The sequence below is a fragment of the Urocitellus parryii genome, chromosome 5, assembly GCF_045843805.1.
Source record: "Urocitellus parryii isolate mUroPar1 chromosome 5, mUroPar1.hap1, whole genome shotgun sequence".
NCBI classification, from domain to species: domain Eukaryota; kingdom Metazoa; phylum Chordata; class Mammalia; order Rodentia; family Sciuridae; genus Urocitellus; species Urocitellus parryii.
Window position 1 is genome coordinate 78,760,773 of NC_135535.1, and position 20,939 is coordinate 78,781,711.

The following is a 20,939-nucleotide window of genomic DNA, read 5'->3' on the forward strand; positions in this document are numbered from 1 at the left end:
CACCCCCTCCTCCTTTTTCCTTTCTGCCCTTAGAGGGCAACACTACCCTAAATGTGTTTATTGTTGGAAACCTAGTTTTAAAATATATTTAATCAGATAGCTAGGAGTATAAGTTGGCTTTTTCCTTTGTAAATTTTTTTATTTGTTCTAATTAGCTATACAGGACAGTAGAATGCATTTAGGCACTTTGTTATTTTATACATAAAATTTATTTTTCTGATTGTACATGTTGTGGAATCACATTGGTCATGATGTCATATGTGTACATACGGTAATAATGTCTGTTTCATTCTACTGTCCTTCCTATCCCCATATCTCCTCCCCTCCCTTCACATCCCTCTACCTAAAGTAACTCTATTCTTCCATAACACCCCACCCCCACTTATTGTAAATTAGCACACACATATCAGAGAAAACATTGGCGTTTGGTTTTTTGGAATTGGCTTACTTTGCTTAATATGATACTCTCCAACTTGATACTATCATGCCCTGAAGCTCCTCTGAAAAAAAATGTCGAATTCCTGATGTCCCAGGCTATAATTATGTTTATAAAGATTCAGATTAAGTTTAAAAGCATTCTCTAATGTTCATCTCCTCTTCCCCTTTGTCTGTAAAGAAAAAGTAAAAATGTGTTGGCATGTGCTCTGAGTTGTCTCTAACAGAAAGTACAGCTGTTCAGACCATAAGACCATAATCAAGACAGCTTACCCTAATTTCTTTTTTTTTTTAACAGTTGCAGCAATTTTTTTTTTTTTTAGAGAGAGAGAGAATTTTAATATTCATTTATTTTTTAGTTTTCGGCAGATACAACATCTTTGTTTGTATGTGGTGCTGAGAATTAAACCCGGGCCACACGCATGCCAGGCGAGTGCGCTACCGCTTGAGCCACATCCCCAGCCCCAGCTTACCCTAATTTCACTTGCTTTTAGCCAAAAGGCTGAGAAATGGTTTTACCCCAATATTTAAAAAATAAATCCCTAGGAAGAAATAACCATTTGTAGGGTGAGATGTTAGAAAGTCAACATCAGTTAAGGTGGGGAGCATTCAGCTCTTGTGCCAAAATGAGGCATGTAAGACTGTCTAGCAGTTAGAATTAACAGCTGTTAGGCAACACCAGCAGCTTTCCTGGCTTTGGCTGATCAAATGTTGGGTGGTTCAGGTGGAGATCAGAGTATCGATTATCGCAATGCCTTCAGTTAGTAGTAGAACAAGCAAAACTAAAGACAAGGCTAAGGAATATAAAATGTGCCAAAGCCTCATGCATTGATTGTTTGTGCTCTAATGTCAAATGTTGATGAAGGGCTGGTAATGTAAGAATGAACACAAGTTAAATATTTTGCTGATCCTAAGTAAAATAAATATAAGCCATATAGCTTTTTTTTTTAATTTTAATATTTATTGTTTAGTTTTCAGCGGACACAACATCTTTGTTTGTATGTGGTGCTGAGGATCGAACCTGGGTCGAACGCATGCCAGGCAAGCGCGCTACCGCTTGAGCCACATCCCCAGCCCAGCCATGTAGCTTTTGAAATCAAAGTTTATCATATGTTTAGAGGGTGGATTTCAAGACTATTGCTCTAACACTTCTAGTGATTTAGTCTAGGAAATTCGAATTTAAAAATATGAGAGTAGCCAAAAGATTACACAGCTGTAATCTCAGCTACTTGGGAGGCCAAAGCAGGATGATCCCAAGTACAAGGCCAACTGGTCAGGTTGGCAAGATCCTCTCTGTCTCAAAATTTAAAAAGAAATAAAGGGCAGGGTATGTAAATCATGATAGAGCACTCCTGAGTTCAATACCCAGTACCACCAGAGAAAAGAGAATATGAAATACATATGAAAACATCAGTTTAAAAAATATTTTATTCTAGGACTGGGGATATATCTCAGTGGTAGTGTTTGCTTAGCATGTTCGAGGTCTTGGATTCAACTCCCAGTAGCACCAAAAAGTAAAAATTTTTAAGAAACAATATAGTGCTCTAGATACACAAAAATAATTTTTTTTTGTTTTTTTGTTTTTGTAAGTCTGGATGTATCTCAATGGTAGAACACACAGTCAGCATTTGTGAGGCCCTGAATACCATCCCCAGCACCACACACACATGCACAAAAATTAATTTTCACCAGGCACAGTGGCACACATCTGTAATCCCAGCAACTAAGGATGCTAAGGCAGGAGGATCACAAGTTCAAGGCCGTCCTTGGCAATTTTATAAGACTGTGTCCCTTGTCTTGAAATAAAAAATAAAAAGGGGGATGTAGCTCAGAGTCCTTAAAGATTCGCAGGGGGTTTGAACACTGCTTTTACTGGCATTGAGCCCAGATGAGACTACATGATAGATTATTAGCATCATTCTTCAGAAGCAGCACTAACAGGAGTTACAGACATTTGGAGGATTGCAGAAGAATGGAAAGGGTCTATTTTAGCAAAAGGATCATAGTGAGTAGTCTGTGTTAACTTTGACTTAGCAATCATGCTCCTAGCAGTCTAAGTCCTGTTTCAGACAGTCTCACAATGCAATTGGTCCTAGAACAAGGACTGTTCTTAATATATCATCCAGAAGTTTCTGCCTTTAAAAATGGTGACACATGCCTGTAATTCTCACTATTATTTGGAAAGCTGAACCAGGAGGATCAAAAGTTCAAGGCCAACCTCTGCAACCTAGTAAGCCCCTGTCTCAAAATAAAAAATAAAATATTGGGATGTAGTTCAGTAGTAGAATACCCCTGAATCCAATTCTTAATAGTAAGTAACTAAATAAATGTTGGCTGGTTTATAATATGTGTTGTTCTTAAACCTTGCACCCTTAAAGTTCAATGAAACTGTACATAAATTTTTAAATCCTGTGTCAGGAGTTGAGGTAGATTAGCATACAAAGGAGTGGAAATGCTGTATTTAAATTCATCTTCTGGATTTGCTCATCTAGGAATATTGTATCACTCTTTAATCATCTTCATCAAAAGTTTTCTTTTTTTTCTTTGCAGTTCTGGGAATTGAATACAGAGGTGTTCTACCATTGAGCTACATCCTCAGCCGCCCCCCACCCTTTTTTTATTTGTTTTTGTTCTGTTTTGTTTTGGGAGGTAGAATCTCACTAAATTGCCGAGACTGGCCTAAAACTTGTGATCCTATTGCCTCAGCTTCCCAGCCTCCCATGTCTCTGGGATAAAAGGCATGCACCAATGCATCCAGCAAAAATTTTCTATTAATTACTTACCTGCTTATAGACTGTACATGGTTCTGTAAAACAATATACATAATCTCTACACTTTAAAAACTTGTGTATGCAGTAGCACTGATTCAGGCAGGTACGCAAAGGGAATTCCTGTGACCAAGTATTAAATCCATGAATCCAAGAAGAAGGTGACCTGTAATCCCAATGGCTATCGAAGTAGAGGCAAGAGGATCATGAGTTCAAAGCCAACCTCAGCAAAAGCAAGGTGCTAAGCAACTCAGTGAGATGCTGTCTCTAAGTAAAATACAAAATAGGGCTGAGGATATGGCTCAGTGGTCAAGTGTCCCTGAATCCAATCCCCAATATCCACCCCCCCCACCCCGCCAAAATAAGGCATGGCTTCATTACTTAGCTCCTTATCTGTCTTCTGCTCATGGATTTCTAAACTCTTCCCTCCATAGTCACTAATAAACTAATGTACTAGATTCCCAGGAATGATGTAATAAATTATCACAAACTGAGTGGCTTAAGCAACATAAATTTATTGTCTTAGGTTTATGTAAGCTAGAAGTCCAAGGTCAGGGTGTCTCTGGGTTTGTTTCTTCTGAGGACCATAAGAGAAAACTTGTTCCATACCTCTCTCCTCACTTCTGGTAGTCTCAGACATTCCTTGGCCAGCAGATGGTATTCTTATGTCTTTACATCATTTTTCCTCTGTGTGTACCTCTGTATCTAAATTACTTTATTTGTTTTAATTTTTTTAATGGTACTGGAGATGGTATCCAGGAATGTTTTACCACTGAGCTACACGCCTAGCCCTTTTTATTTTTTATTTTGAGATAGGGTCTCACTAAGTTGCTTAATGCCTTGCTGAGTTGCTGTGGCTGGCCTTGAACTTGGAATTCTCCAGCCTCAGCCTCCCAAGTTACTGGGATTATAGGCATGTATTATTGTGTGTGTGTGTGTGTGTGTTACTGGGGATTGAAGCTAGGGCCTTACACTTAGGCATACATTCTGCCAGTAAACTACATCCTCAACCCCCAATTTCTCTCTTTTATAAGGATACTGGTCAGATTGAATTAGGGCCCTACCCTCATGAAGTCAACTTGATCATCTGAAAAAATTACTTCCAAATAAGGTCATTCTCATAGGTGCCTTGTGATAGAATGGCAGCACCTTTGGCAGGTACACAATTCGAACCACAACACTACTATTTCCTAAATCACTGTCATCATCCAACTACCATATTAGCAGATTATTCTCAAATCTCCATCTCCAGTCCTAAAGATGGATATCTAGGAACTTAGCACATCTTAAAACAAACTCTTTATTTCAGCACATCTTCTTCCTGATCAGATTTTTTACTCTTCCTTATTTAATGGGACAAGAACCATTCTTTCAGTCAAGCTAGAAGCCAGATGGTCATCTGTAATGTGCTGGAAAGGCTACTGGACATGACTTGAGAACACTCAGCCCTGTATAATAAATGTATGTGATTCCACAAATTTCTTTTTTTTTTTTTAAAGAGAGAATGAGAGAGAGAGTTTTTTAATATTTATTTTTCCAGTTCTCGCGGACACAACATCTTTGTATGTGATGCTGAGATGTTGAGGATCGAACCCGGGCCACACGCATGCCAGGCGAGCGCACTACCGCTTGGGCCATATCCCCAGCCCTCCACAAATTTCTTAATCTCTTCAAACCACATTTTCCTCATTTGCAAAATTAAGATTAAAAAAAAAAAAACAAAAACCTCAGGACTTCAAGTATAGTTCAATGGTAGAGTGTGTGCTTAGCTTACATGAGTCCCTGGGGTTCAATCCCATCACCAAAAAGAAAAAAAAATCAAAGGTTATAATTAGTTGGATAGTATATATTAAAACATTTTATTTTAATACCAAATGTTGTTTTTTGAATCTTGAATCTGACCCTTTGCTTTCACTGGCTACTACTCTTTTACTTTATCCACCATCTCTGGCCTTTGGAATAATTTCTACTGTAACTTCTTTTTTTTTTTCTTACATGATCACACTGTCACTCTTGTTTAAAAAAAAAGTCCTCAGGAGCATAGCATATTTTCAAAATCCTCCCTGTCTGTAGAATAAAGTTCTAACTTGACATTCAAAATTCTAGCATCTGTCCCTCAGTAGCTTCATTTCCCTGAGTATTTGCTGAGCACACCCTATATGTGGGCCTCTACTACAGGCCTTCTGTGTATTCTAAGAATAGGACACAACTGCATCTCAACAGATATAATTTAATAGGAGTAATAAAAATGAAGTTGTGGTATGTTCTGTGATAGATTTTTAATTTTACAAGTCTTATTAGAGAGAGAATGATTTATCCAACAATGTGCTTAAGGGACAGAGAATATTCAGGAAAGATCTCACATTGGGACAGAATTAAAGATAGATTTCATTGCATTTCATTGAGAACTTACTTGGTGCTAAGCACTATTATAAAGTTAAGATCTATGTCAATAAAGTAAATACTGTCACTGTTCCCTCCCAGTTTACAGGTAAGGAGATAGTCCATAGAGAAACTTACTCACACAAAGAAAGACATCTATTAAAGTCTATAATGTTCAGGAAAGCCATGTTCTAAGTCATTAAGCTATGCATATTACTTTCCAATTTTAAGTGATACATAGGCTGTAAACAAGGAAAAGGATACAGAGCAGTAAATGATGAGAATACTTTAACAAATGCATGAAGACATGAAAAAGTACATTCTTTTGAAGGAACATTGAGCAGAGAAGGGTGACTAGAATATAGGGTTCTAGAATAGGATTTACAGAATATGCTTATGCCTGTGAATGTTAAAACCATGAATGCTGCTGCTTTCTTAAATGTTAAATTCCTCTTTTATTTTTATTTATTTGGGATTCAATCCTGGGCCTTGCACATGCTAGTCCTCTACCAATGAGCTGTACCAGCTCTCTGGCAATATGGTTCCTCCTTGTCAGGTCTTCCTCTGGCTAACTTGTTGATTAGGGTTTCAGCTCCTTTCTGCCTTGTAATCTTTTTTCTCTTCTTTTCAGCCTATTTCCTGCCACTTATATGGCCATTTCATGCTGTCAATTCATTTGGAGTAGAGAGTATTCTTTGAGACACTTCATTTTATCCTCAAAAAGGAAAAATCTTTAATAACGTACTTAAGTGATGATGGTCTTAAACAGGAAAATAAACATAATACATTCCCTTTAAGTCTCAGGAACAATTTCTTCAGTGTCCATTATTTCCTGAATATCAAGAGAGATTGGTCTTTTCATTTAGAATTCCCTCCCCAAACTGCCTAAACAAATAGCCTCAAGTACCAAAAAAGTATAAATACTAATACACCAAAATGTTCTCTACCCAACTTTCTCAAAGCCAGGTTTATATGTGTGTATGCATATATATGTGTGTTTGTTCTGTTATTGTATCCTGATCTCACAAAGTAAAATGCACCTAAAAACTGAGAAAAATAAAGGTTCAAGGTAGAGCAAAACGCCACATAAATTCTATCAATATAAATTCTATTTATATCAATGTATTTGCCAAGTGTGATGTTGCAATTTAGTTTTCATTTACAAATGGGAAAATGGAAATGAAGAAAGGGCACAAAACTCATGGCGTCTCATGTAAAGCCAGACTGAACACCCTAGCCACCATATTTTAGCCAATAGTTGATTGGTTGGCTATTGGTACAAAAGATCATCATCTCTCCTTTCATACATTTTAACTGTTTAGACTTCATAAGAGAATAACTCATGGACATTATAATTCAGAACATCTATTGAGATTATTCACTTTGCATGGAGTACATAATATAGGTTGGATTGTTAACTTTGAAGTAGAAGGTTATCAAACTGAAGAGCCAAAACTGTTACGATTTAAAAAAAAAAAAAAATACTTCCAGAGTTTAAAACTGTGTGATTACAATTTATGAGTCTGGAGATGAAGGTTCACATATTTAATCACTTAATTTGTGGACATTGCTTTCATGTAATCATCCAGAGCTATTAGAATGAATAGCTGTAGAAAATGACAGCCCTTATGGCCAGAGTTTGCACATATTGTATTATTTGTTAGGAAAGATTCATTTTAAATTTCAAGTCTTAATGTTATTTTTCTAATACTTTGCTGGTGTTTTTCTACTAGTTGCCCTGGGACCAGAAAGAAGAAAATCTGACTCAGGAGTTATGTTACCAACACTCAGGGTCTCTCTCATCCAAGATATGAGGTATTTATTACAATGTTAGCGTATGGTTGTGACTTTGATGTATTTTATGGCTTTCACCTAAATCGCTCAAATAGCATATTTTTTTCATTCCAAAGGGAAGGTGCAACTAAGAAGTTTTTAAGCATGTGCTTCTTTTGTTTTTAAACATTTGTTTCTGTTTTGTTTGTTTTTTATGGATTAACCCCAAAGCCTGACACATACTAAGCAAGTACTCTACCATTGAGTTATTCTCCCAGCTAAAACATCTCTAAACTATTTTATTACTTATTTTGTTTGTTTTTTAAAAGCGCCTTTTAAATACTTGCTGTCTATAGATACAGACCAAAATACATCTAATTATTTGGCAGAAAATAATGGTCAGGTAGATTTAGTTTGGAGCAAATACAAACCTATCGCTTCCCAATTACTGGTCTTAGAAGTCTTCAGAAAGGATAAGACATCTAAAGTAGATTTTTTAATGAAGAAAGTAAGGCTTTTTTTCTTTTTTTAATGCTTTTATTGGTGCATCATAGTTATACATAATGACTGAGTTCATTTTGACATAACATGCAGGTATGAAATTTAATTTGCTCTATTTTAATTCACCAGTGCCTCCTCTTTCCTCCCCTCCCAATCCCCTTATTCCCCACTTTTACTCTGCTGGTCTTCCTTCTATTTATTTATTTTTAACTGGTACTTTATAGATATACATACAGGTGGGATTCACTGTGGTATATGTATTTAAACAAGCATCTAGCATATTTTTGTCAGATTAATTCTGCATTTCCTCCCCTTTCCTCTCTCTCCTTCCTCTCCCTCTGTCTCCTTTTACTCCACTGATCTTCCCTCTGTCCTTATGATATTCTTCCCCCAACATACACATACACTTTTTTTCCCTCACTTTGCTCTAGCTTTCACATATGAAAGAGAACATTCAGCCCTTGATTTTCTGAGTGTGACTTATTTCACTTAGCTTGATGTTCTCCAGTTCCTTCCATTTACTGGCAAATGCCGTAATTTCATTCTTCTTTGTAACTGAATAAAACTCCATTGTGTGTATATGTGTGTGTGTGTGTGTACACACATCTACGTTCTCTTAATCCATTCATCTATTGATGGAGGACACCTGGGCTGGTTCCATTACTTGGCTATTATGAGTCGAATTGCTTTCAACTATGGATGTAGCTGCATCACAACAGTATGCTGATTTTATTTCTTTTGGATAAATACTAAGGAGTGGATATTTATAAGTGGGTCATATAGTAGTTACATTCCTAGTTTTTTGAGAAATCTTTTACTGCCCTCCAGACTGATTGTATTAATTTGTGGTCCTACCAACAAGGTATGGGTGTACCTTTTTCTTCACATCCTTGCCAGCATTTGTATTTTTTTCCCATTGGTTATTTTTAGTTATACATAACAATAGGGTTCATTTTGACATAATTATAAAATCATGGAATATAGTATGTTCTAATTTAGTCCCCAGTAGTTCCCCTTTCTCTTCCCTTCTCCCTCCTCTGTTCCCTTCATTCCACTCTACTGATTCTGCTATTTACTTATACTTTTTTATTTTTTAATCAGTGCCTTGTGGATGTACATGATAGTGAGATTCACTGTGGTATATTCATATATGGAAGGAAAGTTAGGTCATATTCATTCCACAGTCTTTCCCTATCCCATCTCTCCTTTCTTCCATTCATTCCTCTTTGTCTACTGCACTGATCTTTCATTTTTTTTAATCTGCCCTCCTCCTATTTTGGATTAGCTTTCAACCTTTGACTTTTTGACTTTTGGGGACTGGCTTATTTAACTTAGGATGTTAGTCTCCAGTTCTGTCCATTTACTGACAAATGTCATAAAGCCATTCTTCTTTATGGCTGAGTAATACTACATTGTGTACATATGACACATTTTCTTTATCCATTAATCTACTGAAGAGCTCCTAGGTTGGCTCTAAAGCTTGTCTATCGTGAATTGTGTTACTATAAAGATTGATGTGTTGGGGCTGGGGATGTGGCTCAAGCCGTAGCGCGCTCGCCTGGCATGCGTGCAGCCCGGGTTCAATCCTCAGCACCACATACAAACAAAGATGTTGTGCCCGCTGATAACAAAAAATAAATATTAAAAAATTCTCTCTCTCTCTCTCTCTCTCTCTCTCTCCCTCCCTCCCTCCCTCCCTCCCTCTCTCTCTCTCTTAAAAAAAAAAAAAAAAGATTGATTGTGGCTGTATCACCATAGTATGCTGATTTTAAATCTTTTGGATATAAAACCAAGGAGTGGGATAGTTGGATCATATGATGGGTTCCATTCATAGGTTGTTTTTTGTTTGTTTGGTTGGTTGGTTTTTTTGGTTTTGAGAGGTACCAGGGATTGCACTCAGGGGCACTCAACCACTGAGCCATATCCCCAACCCTATTTTGTATTTTACTTAGAGACAGGGTCTCACCGAGTTGTTTAGTGCCTTTTGCTGAGGCTAGCTTTGAACTCTGGATTTTCCTGTATCAACCTCTGGAACCACTAGGATTACAGCCTTGTGCTGCTGCGCCCAGCTTGTTTTGTTTTTAAGGAATTTCCATGCTGTTTCCAGAGTAGTTGCACTAATTTGCAGTCCAAAAAAAGTATGAGTGTACCTTTTTCCCCTTATCCTCACCAATCTTTATTGTTACTTATATTCTTGCTAATTGCCATTCTGACTGGAGTGAGATAAAATCTCAATGTAGTTTTAATTTGCATTTCTTTAATTGCTAGAGATGTTGAATATTTTTCATGTATTTGTTGACCATTTGTATTTCTTTCTTTGAGAAGTGTCTTTTTAGTTCCCCCCCCCCCCCCCCGTAGTGGAAACTGAACCCAGGGGCACTTAACCACTGAGCCACATCCCCAGCCATTTTTATTTTTTATTTAGAGACAGATTCTCACTAAGTTGCTTAAGTCCTTGCTAAGTTATGGAGGCTGGCTTTGAACTTGCTGTCCTCCTACCTCAGCCTCCTAAGCCTCTGGGATTACAGGCATGAACCACCATGCCCAGCTCTTTACCCATTTATTGCTTGGTTTTTTATATCCTGGATATTAATTCCCTGTCTGAAGAGCAGGTAACAGATTTTCTCTCATTCTGTTGGCTCTCTTCACGCAACTAATTGTTTCCTTTGCTGTGCAGAAGCTTTCTAATTTGATACCATCCCGCTTACTGATTTTTTGTTTTGCTTCTTGTGCTTTATGAGTCATCTTAAGGAAATCAGTTCCTGAGCTGACATGTTGCAGTATTGGGCCTGTATTTTCTTCTGGCAATTGCAGGCTTTCTGGTCTAATTCCTAGGTCTTTGTTCCATTTTGAGTTGACTTTTGTACAGGGTGAAATACAGGGGTTAAATTTTATTCTCCTACGTATGGATTTCCAGTTTTCCCAGCATCATTTGTTAAAAAGGCTACCTTTTCTCCAACATATTTTTTGGCACCTTTGTCTAGTATGAGATACTTACATTTATGTGGTATTGTCTCTCTGTCTTTTTTTCTGTTTCATTGGTCTCCATGCTTATTTGGTGCAAGTACTATGCTGTTTTTGTTACTATAGTTCTATAGTATAATTTGAAGTCCAGTATTGTGATGCTTCCTGCTTTGATTTTCTCACCCTGAGACCTGTTTTGGGGTCTCTTGGAGGTTTTTTGTTTGTTTGTTTGTTTGTTTGTTTTTTGCAGTTGTAGATGGATACAATACCTTTATTTTATTTACTTATATTTATGTGGTGCTGAAGATTGAACCCAGGGCCTCACACGTGCTAGGCAAACCCTCTACCCCTGAGCTACAGTCCCATCCCTGGTCTCGTTTTTCCAAATGAATGTCATAACTGCTTTTTCTAGTTCTGTGAAGAATGTCATTGGAATTTTGATGAGAATTGCATTGAAGCTATATAGTGCTTTTGGTAGTATGTCCATTTTGGCAATATTAATTCTATCTATCCAAGAACATGAGAAGTCCTTCCATCTTCTAAGGTCTTCTTCAATTTCTTTCTTTAGTATTCTATAGTTTTCATTGTAGGCGCCCTTCAACCTCTTTTGTTGATTCTCAGGTATTTTATTCTTTTTGAGGCTATTGTGAATGAGATACTTTTACTAATTACTTTTTCAGCTTATTCATCATTGCAGTCTAGGCATGTGATTGATCTTGCTACTTTGCTGAATTAATTTACATGCTCTAGAAGTCTCCTGGTGGAGTATTTTTTGGAGTCTTCTAAATATAGGATCATGTTGTCAGCAAACAAGAGAGAATTTTCACCCTTCTTTTCCTATTTGTATACCTTCAATTTTCTTCTCTTACTGATTGCTCTGGCCAGAGTCTGAAGGACTATGTTGAACAGGAGTGGTGAAAGTGGACATCCTTATCTTGTTCCTGTTTTTAGAGGAAATGCTTTCAGATTTTCTCCATTCCATATAATGTTGACCTTGCATTTGTCATATACAGCCTTTACAGTGTTGAGATAAGTTTCTTCTATCCATTGTTTTTCTAGTGTTTTAAATATGAATGGGTGCTACACTTTGTAAAATGCTCTTTCTGCATCTGTTGAAATAGTCATATGATTCTTGTCCTTACTTCTATTTCTGTGGTGAATTACATTTATTGATTTCCATGTTGAAACAACCTTGCATCCCTGGAGTGAAACCCACTTGCTCATGGTGCAGTATCTTTTTTAATATTTATTTTTTAGTTGTAGTTGGACACACTACCTTTATTTCACTTATTTATTTTTATGTGGTGCTGAGGATCAAACCCAGGGTCTCGCACATGTGAGACAAGCACTCTACCGCTGAGCTACAACCCCAGTCCCCCAGCCCCTCTTTTTAATGTGGAGGTTTTTGTTGGTTTGTTTGGTTTGGGGTTTTTTTGTTTGTTTGTTTGTTTTAGTTTGTTTTTTTCTTTCTTTTTTATTTTTTGGCATTGAGGATTGAACTCAGGGGCACTCAACCCCTGAGCCACATCCCCAGGCCTAGAGACAGGTTCTCACTGAGCTGCTTAGCGCCTCCTTGTTGCTGAGGCTGGCTTTGAACTTGTGATCCTCCTGCCTCAGCCTCCTGAGTCACTGGGATTATAGGAGTGCGCCACTGAGCCCAGTTATTTGGTATCTTTCTATTCTTTTAATGTATGCACTCATGGCTGTGAACTTTTACTTTAGAACTGCCTTCATATTGTCCCAGAGATTTTGATGCATTGTACCACTATATTCATTTGCTTCTAAGAATTTTTTTTATTTCTCCCCAATTTCTTCTATCCATTCATCATTCAAAAATATATTATTTAATCTCCAGGTATTGGAGTGGTTTATGTTTTTATTTTATTATTGATTTCTAATTTTATTCCATTATGATCTGATAGAATGCAAGAAGTTTGTGGGTTTTGTTTTTTGGTATTTGCCAAGATTTGCAACCCAAAATAGGGTGTATTTTAGAAAATGTTCCATGTGTTGCTGAAAAGAAAGTGAATTCAATCTATAGATATCTGTTAGGTTCGTATTATTAATTGTATGTTTTAATTCTGTAGAATCTTTACATTTTTGGATGATCTACCCAGTGATGAGAAGCATGTTAAAGTCACCCAGTATTATTTTATTGTGATATATTTGATTCTTAATATTGAGAAGGTTTTGTTCAATATACATAGATGCTCCATTGTTTGGGGCATAAATATTTATAATAATTATATCTTGTTGATGTATGATTCCCTTAAGCAATATGAAGTTACCTTCTTTGTCTCTTCTGATTGCTCTTGGCTTGAAGTCCACTTTATCTGATATGAGAATAGCAACCCCTACTTATTTACAAGTCCCATATGAATGGGGTATATTTTTTCTCATCCTTTCAATTTAGTCTATGGATGCCTTTGCCTGTGAGGTGAGTCTCTTGCAGACAGCATATTGTTGGGAGTATTATTTTTTTTTTTTTTAAAGAGAGAGTGAGAGAGGAGAGAGAGAGTGTGAGAGAGGAGAGAGAGAGAAAGAGAGAGAGAGAGAATTTTTAATATTTATTTTTTAGTTCTCGGCGGACACAACATCTTTGTTGGTATGTGGTGCTGAGGATTGAACCCAGGCCGCACGCATGCCAGGCGAGAGCGCTACCGCTTGAGCCACATCCCCAGCCCTTGTTGGGAGTATTATGAGAATTATACTTGATCTTAGCCAAAGACCAGGAAGTGATTAAATGAGAAGTAAATGAGTTAGTTTATGTAAAGAACTTAATAAGTACATAGCCCATACTAAGAATCACAAAATGTTAGTTGCCATCTGAATCAATTTATATATTTATGTCTTAAGTTTTATTACTCTTTGGTAGATGAAATGTAGTTGTCCTTATGTGGCTTATGATTTTTTTTTTTGAGAAGAAATGGGTTCAGCTCTCTTAACAAAAATATACAACTACCTGTGTTTTACAATGGCTTCACAGTAGCCATCACCTTAAGGAGGTGGTGGTTTAAAGCTTTGCCACTGTGAACTCAAGCCAAATTTCTGAAACCTCATTAAAAAGTGGGGGCTGGGGATATAGCTCAGTTGGTAGAGTGCTAGCCTCACATGCACAGGGCCCTGGTTTCAATCCCCAGCACCACACACACATACACACACAAAGTAGTTGCCTGATATGGTTGTGCACTGGAGCCTTAGGCAGGAGAATCACAAGTTTAACAGCAGTTTGGGCAATTTTGTGGTACCCTGTCTCCAAATAAAAAGGGCTGGGGGCATTGTTGCTGTAGCTAGCTTAGTGGTAGAGCACTTGCCTAGCTTGGGTGAGGCACTGGGTTCAATCCTCAGTACCACATAAAAAATAAATAAATAAAGTTATAAAAAAATATTTTAAGGGACTGGGGTTGTGGCTCAGTGGTAGAGCACTTGCCTTGCACACATGAGGCCCTGGGTTCGATCCTCAGCACCACATATAAATCATATAAATAAACAAATAAAATAAAGGCATTCTGTCCATCTACAACTGAAAAATAATTTAAATATTAAAAAAGGGGGGGCTGGGGATATTATTTGGTGGTAGAGTGCCCCAGTACCAACTGGGTTCAATACCTAGTACGATAGATAGATAGATAGATAGATAGATAGATAGATAGATAGATAGATAGATAGATAGAAGCAAGCTAGAGATACAACTCAGTGGAAAGCAATTCTTGATTCAATTTCCAGTGGTGGACAGACACATCATGTAAGGCTACTGTAAGCTCCTTCTAGTCCCTGCTGTTTTACTTTCTTCTATTTTACTTTTATTTATTTTGTCAGGGAGAGGAGGTGCTGCTTGGATTTCACTCTGTTCACTTTATGAGCAGTGTTGTACATTGGTTAAGACCTTGGGCCCTGAATCAGCATGGTGATGTAGACCTGTAATGCTGAGGCAAAAGAATCAGTTGAGCACAGAAGTTGAGGAGCAGCCTGGTCAACTCTGTCTTTAAAAAAAAAAAAAAAAAAGTGACCTTGGGCTCCGTAACGGTTAATAATATCTCACATTATAATTCATATTTGTAACTTCTTTCTATAACCACTAGAAACCTGGCTTCCATTATCTAGAATATATTTATTTATTTGTATAACTCTTACATGTTTTGTATACATACTAGGTAATTTTTTAATTGCTAAACCATATGAGAAAAAAAGCTTATTAACTAAATTAGCACAGTGTTCATGTCTAACTCTAGCTTTGTCTTTGGCCTTTCAGTATCCAATCAAAATATTGTTTTCTAAAGCTTAGATTAGTTCCTTTTATTCTCTCCATTCACTTCACTATGGTTATACTATTTATTAATAATAATAATACAGTTCTGTTCTTTTTGTTACTTTGTATTCCATTTTGGGTTACCTCCACATTTTGGTTGGTGAATTTGTTTTGTTTTTCCCAAATTTATGTACAATGAAGTTCAGTCTTTGTTAGTATGTAGTTCTGTGGGACTTCACAAATACACAATCATGATAAAGAACAGTTTTGTTCACCCACCAAATTCCCTGTGCTGCTTCTTAGTCAACCTCTCTTCCAGATCCTCCCCCAGGAAGTGACTGATATATTTCTTTTTTTTTTTTTTTTTTTTTTTATTTATTAGTTATTGGCGGACACAACATCTTTGTTTGTATGTGGTGCTGAGGATCGAACCTGGGCCGCACGCATGCCAGGCGAGCGCACTACCGCTTGAGCCACATCCCCAGCCCCGACTGATATATTTCTAAGCTTTTTGCATGGACAAGAACTGGAAGAGTAGTACCTCAGTAACAGTGAGCACACTGGCCTCTCATATATTAATTTCTAAATATCATTCTGTAGCTGCACGCAGTAATGCACACTGCAGTCCCAGCTATTCAGGAGGCTGAGGCAGGAGGATCACAAGTTCAAGTCTAACCTGGGCAACACAGAACCATCTCAAAATACAAAATAAAAAAGGGGATATAGGTCAGTGCATTTAACCCCGAGTACTGCAAAAATAAATAAATAGTTCTCTAATGGGAAGAACCAGGGCTTCCTAGGGAATGGATGATTCCAGGATTCCAGTACTGAGAAAAGAAAAAAACAAAAACAGGAAAAGTCCGAGGCATCTTGTGGTGCCACAAATAAGGAAATGCCACAAGAATGATAGGGTCATTTTTAAAGAAGCATACTAATTAAATTTAAAGAAAATGCAATAGAAAAAAATAGTAGTTTAAAGTTTAAGACTTTATTGCTTTTAGTCACCTTTGTTATCAATTGGGGAATGTCCTTGGGCTGAGGAATAGCCACTGCTCTTTCAGAGACTCATATGGAAGGTACCCAATTGGGTTGTCAGGTGCCTAGCTACTGTCACCAGACCAGTAAGAACCAGGGTCCAAGAGGATGTTACTTGACACCAGATTTCTCTGTTAATGACCATGTTTAATAGCATTAATTCCTTTAAAATAAGTATTATAAGGGCTGGGGATGTGGCTCAAGTGGTAGCGCGCTCGCCTGGCATGCGTGCGGCCCGGGTTCGATCCTCAGCACCACACACAAACAAAGATGTTGTGTCCGCCAATAACTAAAAAATAAATACTAAAAATCCCCTCTCTCTCTCTCTCTCTCTCTCTCTCTCTCTCTCTCTCTCTCAAAAAATAAAAATAAAATAAAATAAGTATTATAAAATCTGAAAAAATTCTTAGACGTAAGATGGTTTTGGTTAAATCCCACAAAAATTATAACACAGCTTCGGGGGAGACGGGGGGGGGGGATACTAGGAATTGAACTGATGAGTGTTATACCAAACTACACTCTTAGCCTTTTTTATTTTACTTTGAGACAGAGTCTTGCTAAGTTGCCAAGGCTGGCCTCATACTTGTCATCCTCCTACCTCAGTCTCCTGAGTTACTGGGATTACACCACACCCAGCCACAACTCTACCTCCTGATTCTGACTTGTTTTTTAAGTCATTTCTTTAGTGTATCTGCCTATGTAATGTGATAACAGTGCTTTCCATCTTATTGATCAAGAGTGTTGGCTCATACATCAGCACTGAAGATTAAAGTGCTACTTCTTCACATTCGGGGTGAGGAGAAGAAAAAGGGGGAAAGTGAAGAAAAAAGCAAGAACATGTGTGTGTTACAGAGAGGATTTTTTCCTTATTCTGAATGCTTAGAATCAGCAGAGAATAGGTTTTGTTGCAGTATTTATTACAGCCGGAATGAGTCATTCTGGATATTTAAAAAAAAAAATCAAATGAGAAATGATGCATTATATAGTAACAAAGGCTTTTTCATGACTCACCTCCCTGTGGTGGTTTTTATAATTTACCCTCTCTCTAAGGCTTGTCCTTCTTGTCTGATCCTCCTTTCCCCTTTAGGAAAAAAATTATTTAGGAAGATAAATTCAGTTCGGCTAAATATAGCACTGACATTTACATGGAATACTAATTTATACATAGACATAACTTTTATTTTATTTTATTTTTTTGGTTCTGGGGAATCAAACCCAGGAACACTTAACCACTTAGCCACATCCCCAGTTCTTTTTTAAATTTTTTATTTTGAGATAGGGTCTCCCTAAGTTGCTTAGGGCCTTGCCAAGTGACTGAGGCTGGCCTTGAATTTATAATCCTCCTGCCGCAGCCTCCCAGGTCACTGGGATTACAGGCATGGGCCACTGCACCCAGTTAAAAGATGTAACTTTTAATTGTTGTTTGACTACACAATTTTTTTTGTGTAGCCACATAATTACCTAAATCTTTCTAACTTTTAAGATTATCAACACAGTATAATGTGACTTCTGATAACATAAAAGTAAAATTTTTATATTTTCCATATATTGTCTGGGGCAACTTGAAAAATAGATGAGTAGTTACCAGGTTTAGTGGCACATACCTGTAATTCCATATGTTCATGAGGCAGGCAGATCATAAATCAGAGGCTAACCTGGGCAATGTAGGGTACAGCTGCCTCAAAATTTAAAAAATACTAAAAAGGACTAGGGTTGTAGTTCAGTGATGGAGTACTCCTGGGTTTAATCTCTATTACTACAAAGCAAAAATAAGGGAAAAGAGTAAGAAAAAATAGTTAAGTGGATTAAAGTTGTGGCTCATTTTTAAACTATAGAACAATTATTTTGAATAAGAACTTAACTGTTCATATTGTTTTATTACTTTTCTTTAGCATCGGGAATCATCAAGTGCCTGTTTATAGGTAGTTCGGAGGATGAAACAGGGACATAATAAGTCTGAAAGAATAGATGACTGTTAAATGCTTTATCTTAAGATGTTGTTGCTTGTGTGTTTATTATAATGACAGTTCTGATGTGGGGCTAAATTCATGATTCAGATGGAACTTTTTAAGGTTTAATGGGCCTTCAAATTGTGTATTACCCATTGCTTCCTCTAAGGATGAAACAGCTTTTTGGTGCCCAGAACTGTTAATTCTTTTTTAGTTCTTTTTTAGCTCAAGGTTTTCCTTAGGATCTGTCTTTACTGTTACTACTGTTTTTTTTAGGCATATTCAAAACATGAGTGAGATCAAAACTGATGTTGGACGAGCTCGGGCATGGATAAGATTATCTCTAGAGAAGAAGCTTTTGTCCCAGCATCTCAAGCAGTTGCTCTCTAACCAACCACTTACCAAGTAAGATATTGCCTTTTGAGACCTTTCTGTTTTGTATGCTGGCAAAGCTGACAAACTGGCATCTTTAGCATGAATTGCTGATTTGTTTGCACATGAATTCTTATTGTGTAACAGGAGTATACTTCAGAATAAGAAACTATCTTAACATAATATTTGATCATTGCTGGGAGGACTCATCATATTTTATAGCCAAGGGCCAGATTGCTATGTTTTAATCAGAAAAAAAATAATAATTCATCTGTACAGTTTGACAGCAACTTCGAAACCTAGAGTAGCATAAAAAGGATGGGAGAAGGGTTCACAGTAAAGGGTTTATGACAGTCTTGCCAACATTATGCTCAATAATCTAAAGCCAGGAAACCATTTAATAGCCTGACAATTAATTGTTAATTGGTTTGGTAGTTTCCTTTATTAAGAAATCCTGAATACATGTCTGAATGTGTACATTAGAGCTTTTTTGAAGGCTAAGGACTTTTGAGTTTTTAAGAGCATATATATGTAAAGAATCTAACCAAGACCTAAATATGACAGTTTATTGTAATCCCATCATAGTAACCCAGTGCTTTTTGTAGTTCTACTTTTATATGTATCACCCTTGGATTAATTACCCCATGAGCATTTTAGGATGAGTCTTAATGTCCAGAGAGTCGTTTTGATAATAAAATGTAATTTATCAACTGTGAACCAGACCTTGTCTTTTAACATTTTTCCCCCAATCATTAAAGTCATTTATGCCCATTGTGGCTAAAGTACAAAGAGCCAGGCATAGTGGCACACAACTTTAACCCCAGCAACTCGGGAGGCTGAGGCAGGAAGATCACAAGTTCCAGCAATTTAGCAAGACCCTTTCTCAAAATAAAAAAGACTGGAGATGCAGTTCAGTGATAAAGTGCCCCTGAGTTCAATCACCATTGCCAAAAAAAAAAAAAAAAAAGTACAAAGAAGAAGAACATGATAGTTTATAATCCTACTGCATAAAGAACAATATTAAGTATTTCTGTACTTTCATCTATACTGTCATCTATTCATACCTTCTTAGTTAAAATTATACTGTATTTGCAATTCAGTGCCATCCTTTTTTAGCCTAACATGGTTTTACAATATATAAAAGTTTAAACTCTGAAGTCTGAATACTGCCTTTACTCCTTACTTTTTGAATGGCTTTGGACAAGATAATTAACTTCTCTATGCCTCTGTTCTTCCATTTATAAAAAATGAGGTTGCTAATAGACTTATCTCATAGGATTGTCATAAGAATTAAATATATGAGGCTGGGGTTGTAGTTCAGTGGTTAAGTGCTTGCCTCGCATGTGTGAGGTACTAGGTTCGATCCTCAGCATCACATGAAAAAATAAATAATTAAATAAAACAAAGATTTTTTTAAAAAAAGAATTAAATATATTAAGCCAGGCTTGGTGGCTCACACCTATAATCCCAGCAGCTCAGGTGGCTGAGGCAGGAAGACTGCGAGTTCAAAGCCAGCCTCAGCAAAAGCAAGGCACTAAGCAACTCAGTGAGACCCTGTCTCTAAATAAAATACAAAAAACAGCTGGGGATGTGGCTTAGTGGTTGAGTACCCCTGAATTCAATCCCTAGTTACCCCATCCCCAAAAAATTAAAAGAGTAATATTTTTAGTAGTAGCGACTATGCCATTGTTAAAACCCTTCATAAGCTTTTATCTTAAATGGCCAAAACAGTATTCCAGCATGTGAATATATTGTGAAACATTTTTGTTTTTATTTATTTTTTTTTTGTCACTGCTGGGAATTGAACCCAGGATCTTACTTCACCCCAGCTACAACCCCAGCCTAAATGGTTTTTACTTCACAAATAACATTTTAGTGGACATTTGTAAGTAAATCTTTTTAAAATTTTTTTTCTTTGGGTACTAGAGATTAAACCCAAGGGCACCTTATCCACTGAGCCACATCCCTCAGCCCTTATTTTAATATTTTATTTAGAGGCAGGGTCTTGCTGAATTGTTTAGGGCCTCACTAAGTTGTTGAAGCTGGCTTTGAACTTTCAATCCCCTGCCTCAGCCTCCCAAACCACTGGCAATATAGGCATGCGCCACCATGCCCAGCTGTAAGTAAACCTTCGCCCACATTTCATATTGTATAATTAGGACTGATCCCTAAAAGTAAAATTTATGAGTTAACAGTTATGACTAGTTGACAGGAACTTACCAATAAATTGCTTTCCTGAAATTTGCAATCCCACCAACTATAAGGATAACATTGGCTCCTCCTTGGTGCCAGTTATAATTTTTAAATCTTTATTGTTTCATTTTTTGTTTTATTTTGTTTACAGTACTGGGGATTGAACCCAGGTTGCTTTACACTGAGCTGCATCCCTAGCCCTTTACATTTTTTTGAGACAAGGTCTCACTAAGTTGGACAGGCTGGCCTTGAATTTGTAATCCTTCTACCTCAGCCTCCCAAGTCACTGGGATTACAGGTATGCACCACCATGTCCAA

At 37.1% G+C, this 20,939-nt stretch overlaps 1 protein-coding gene across 3 annotated transcripts in view; it reads left to right on the forward strand.

The window, feature by feature from the left end:
• Dennd5b (DENN domain containing 5B) overlaps positions 1 to 20,939 on the forward strand; it is a 189,778-nt gene that overhangs the window by 144,019 nt on the left and 24,820 nt on the right. For all 3 annotated transcript variants that reach the window (XM_077798438.1, XM_026415248.2, XM_026415247.2), the window contains 2 exons: positions 7,319 to 7,400; positions 18,333 to 18,461. In XM_077798438.1, the coding sequence (XP_077654564.1) occupies positions 7,319 to 7,400; positions 18,333 to 18,461 (211 nt within the window). The remainder of the gene's footprint in view (positions 1 to 7,318; positions 7,401 to 18,332; positions 18,462 to 20,939) is intronic.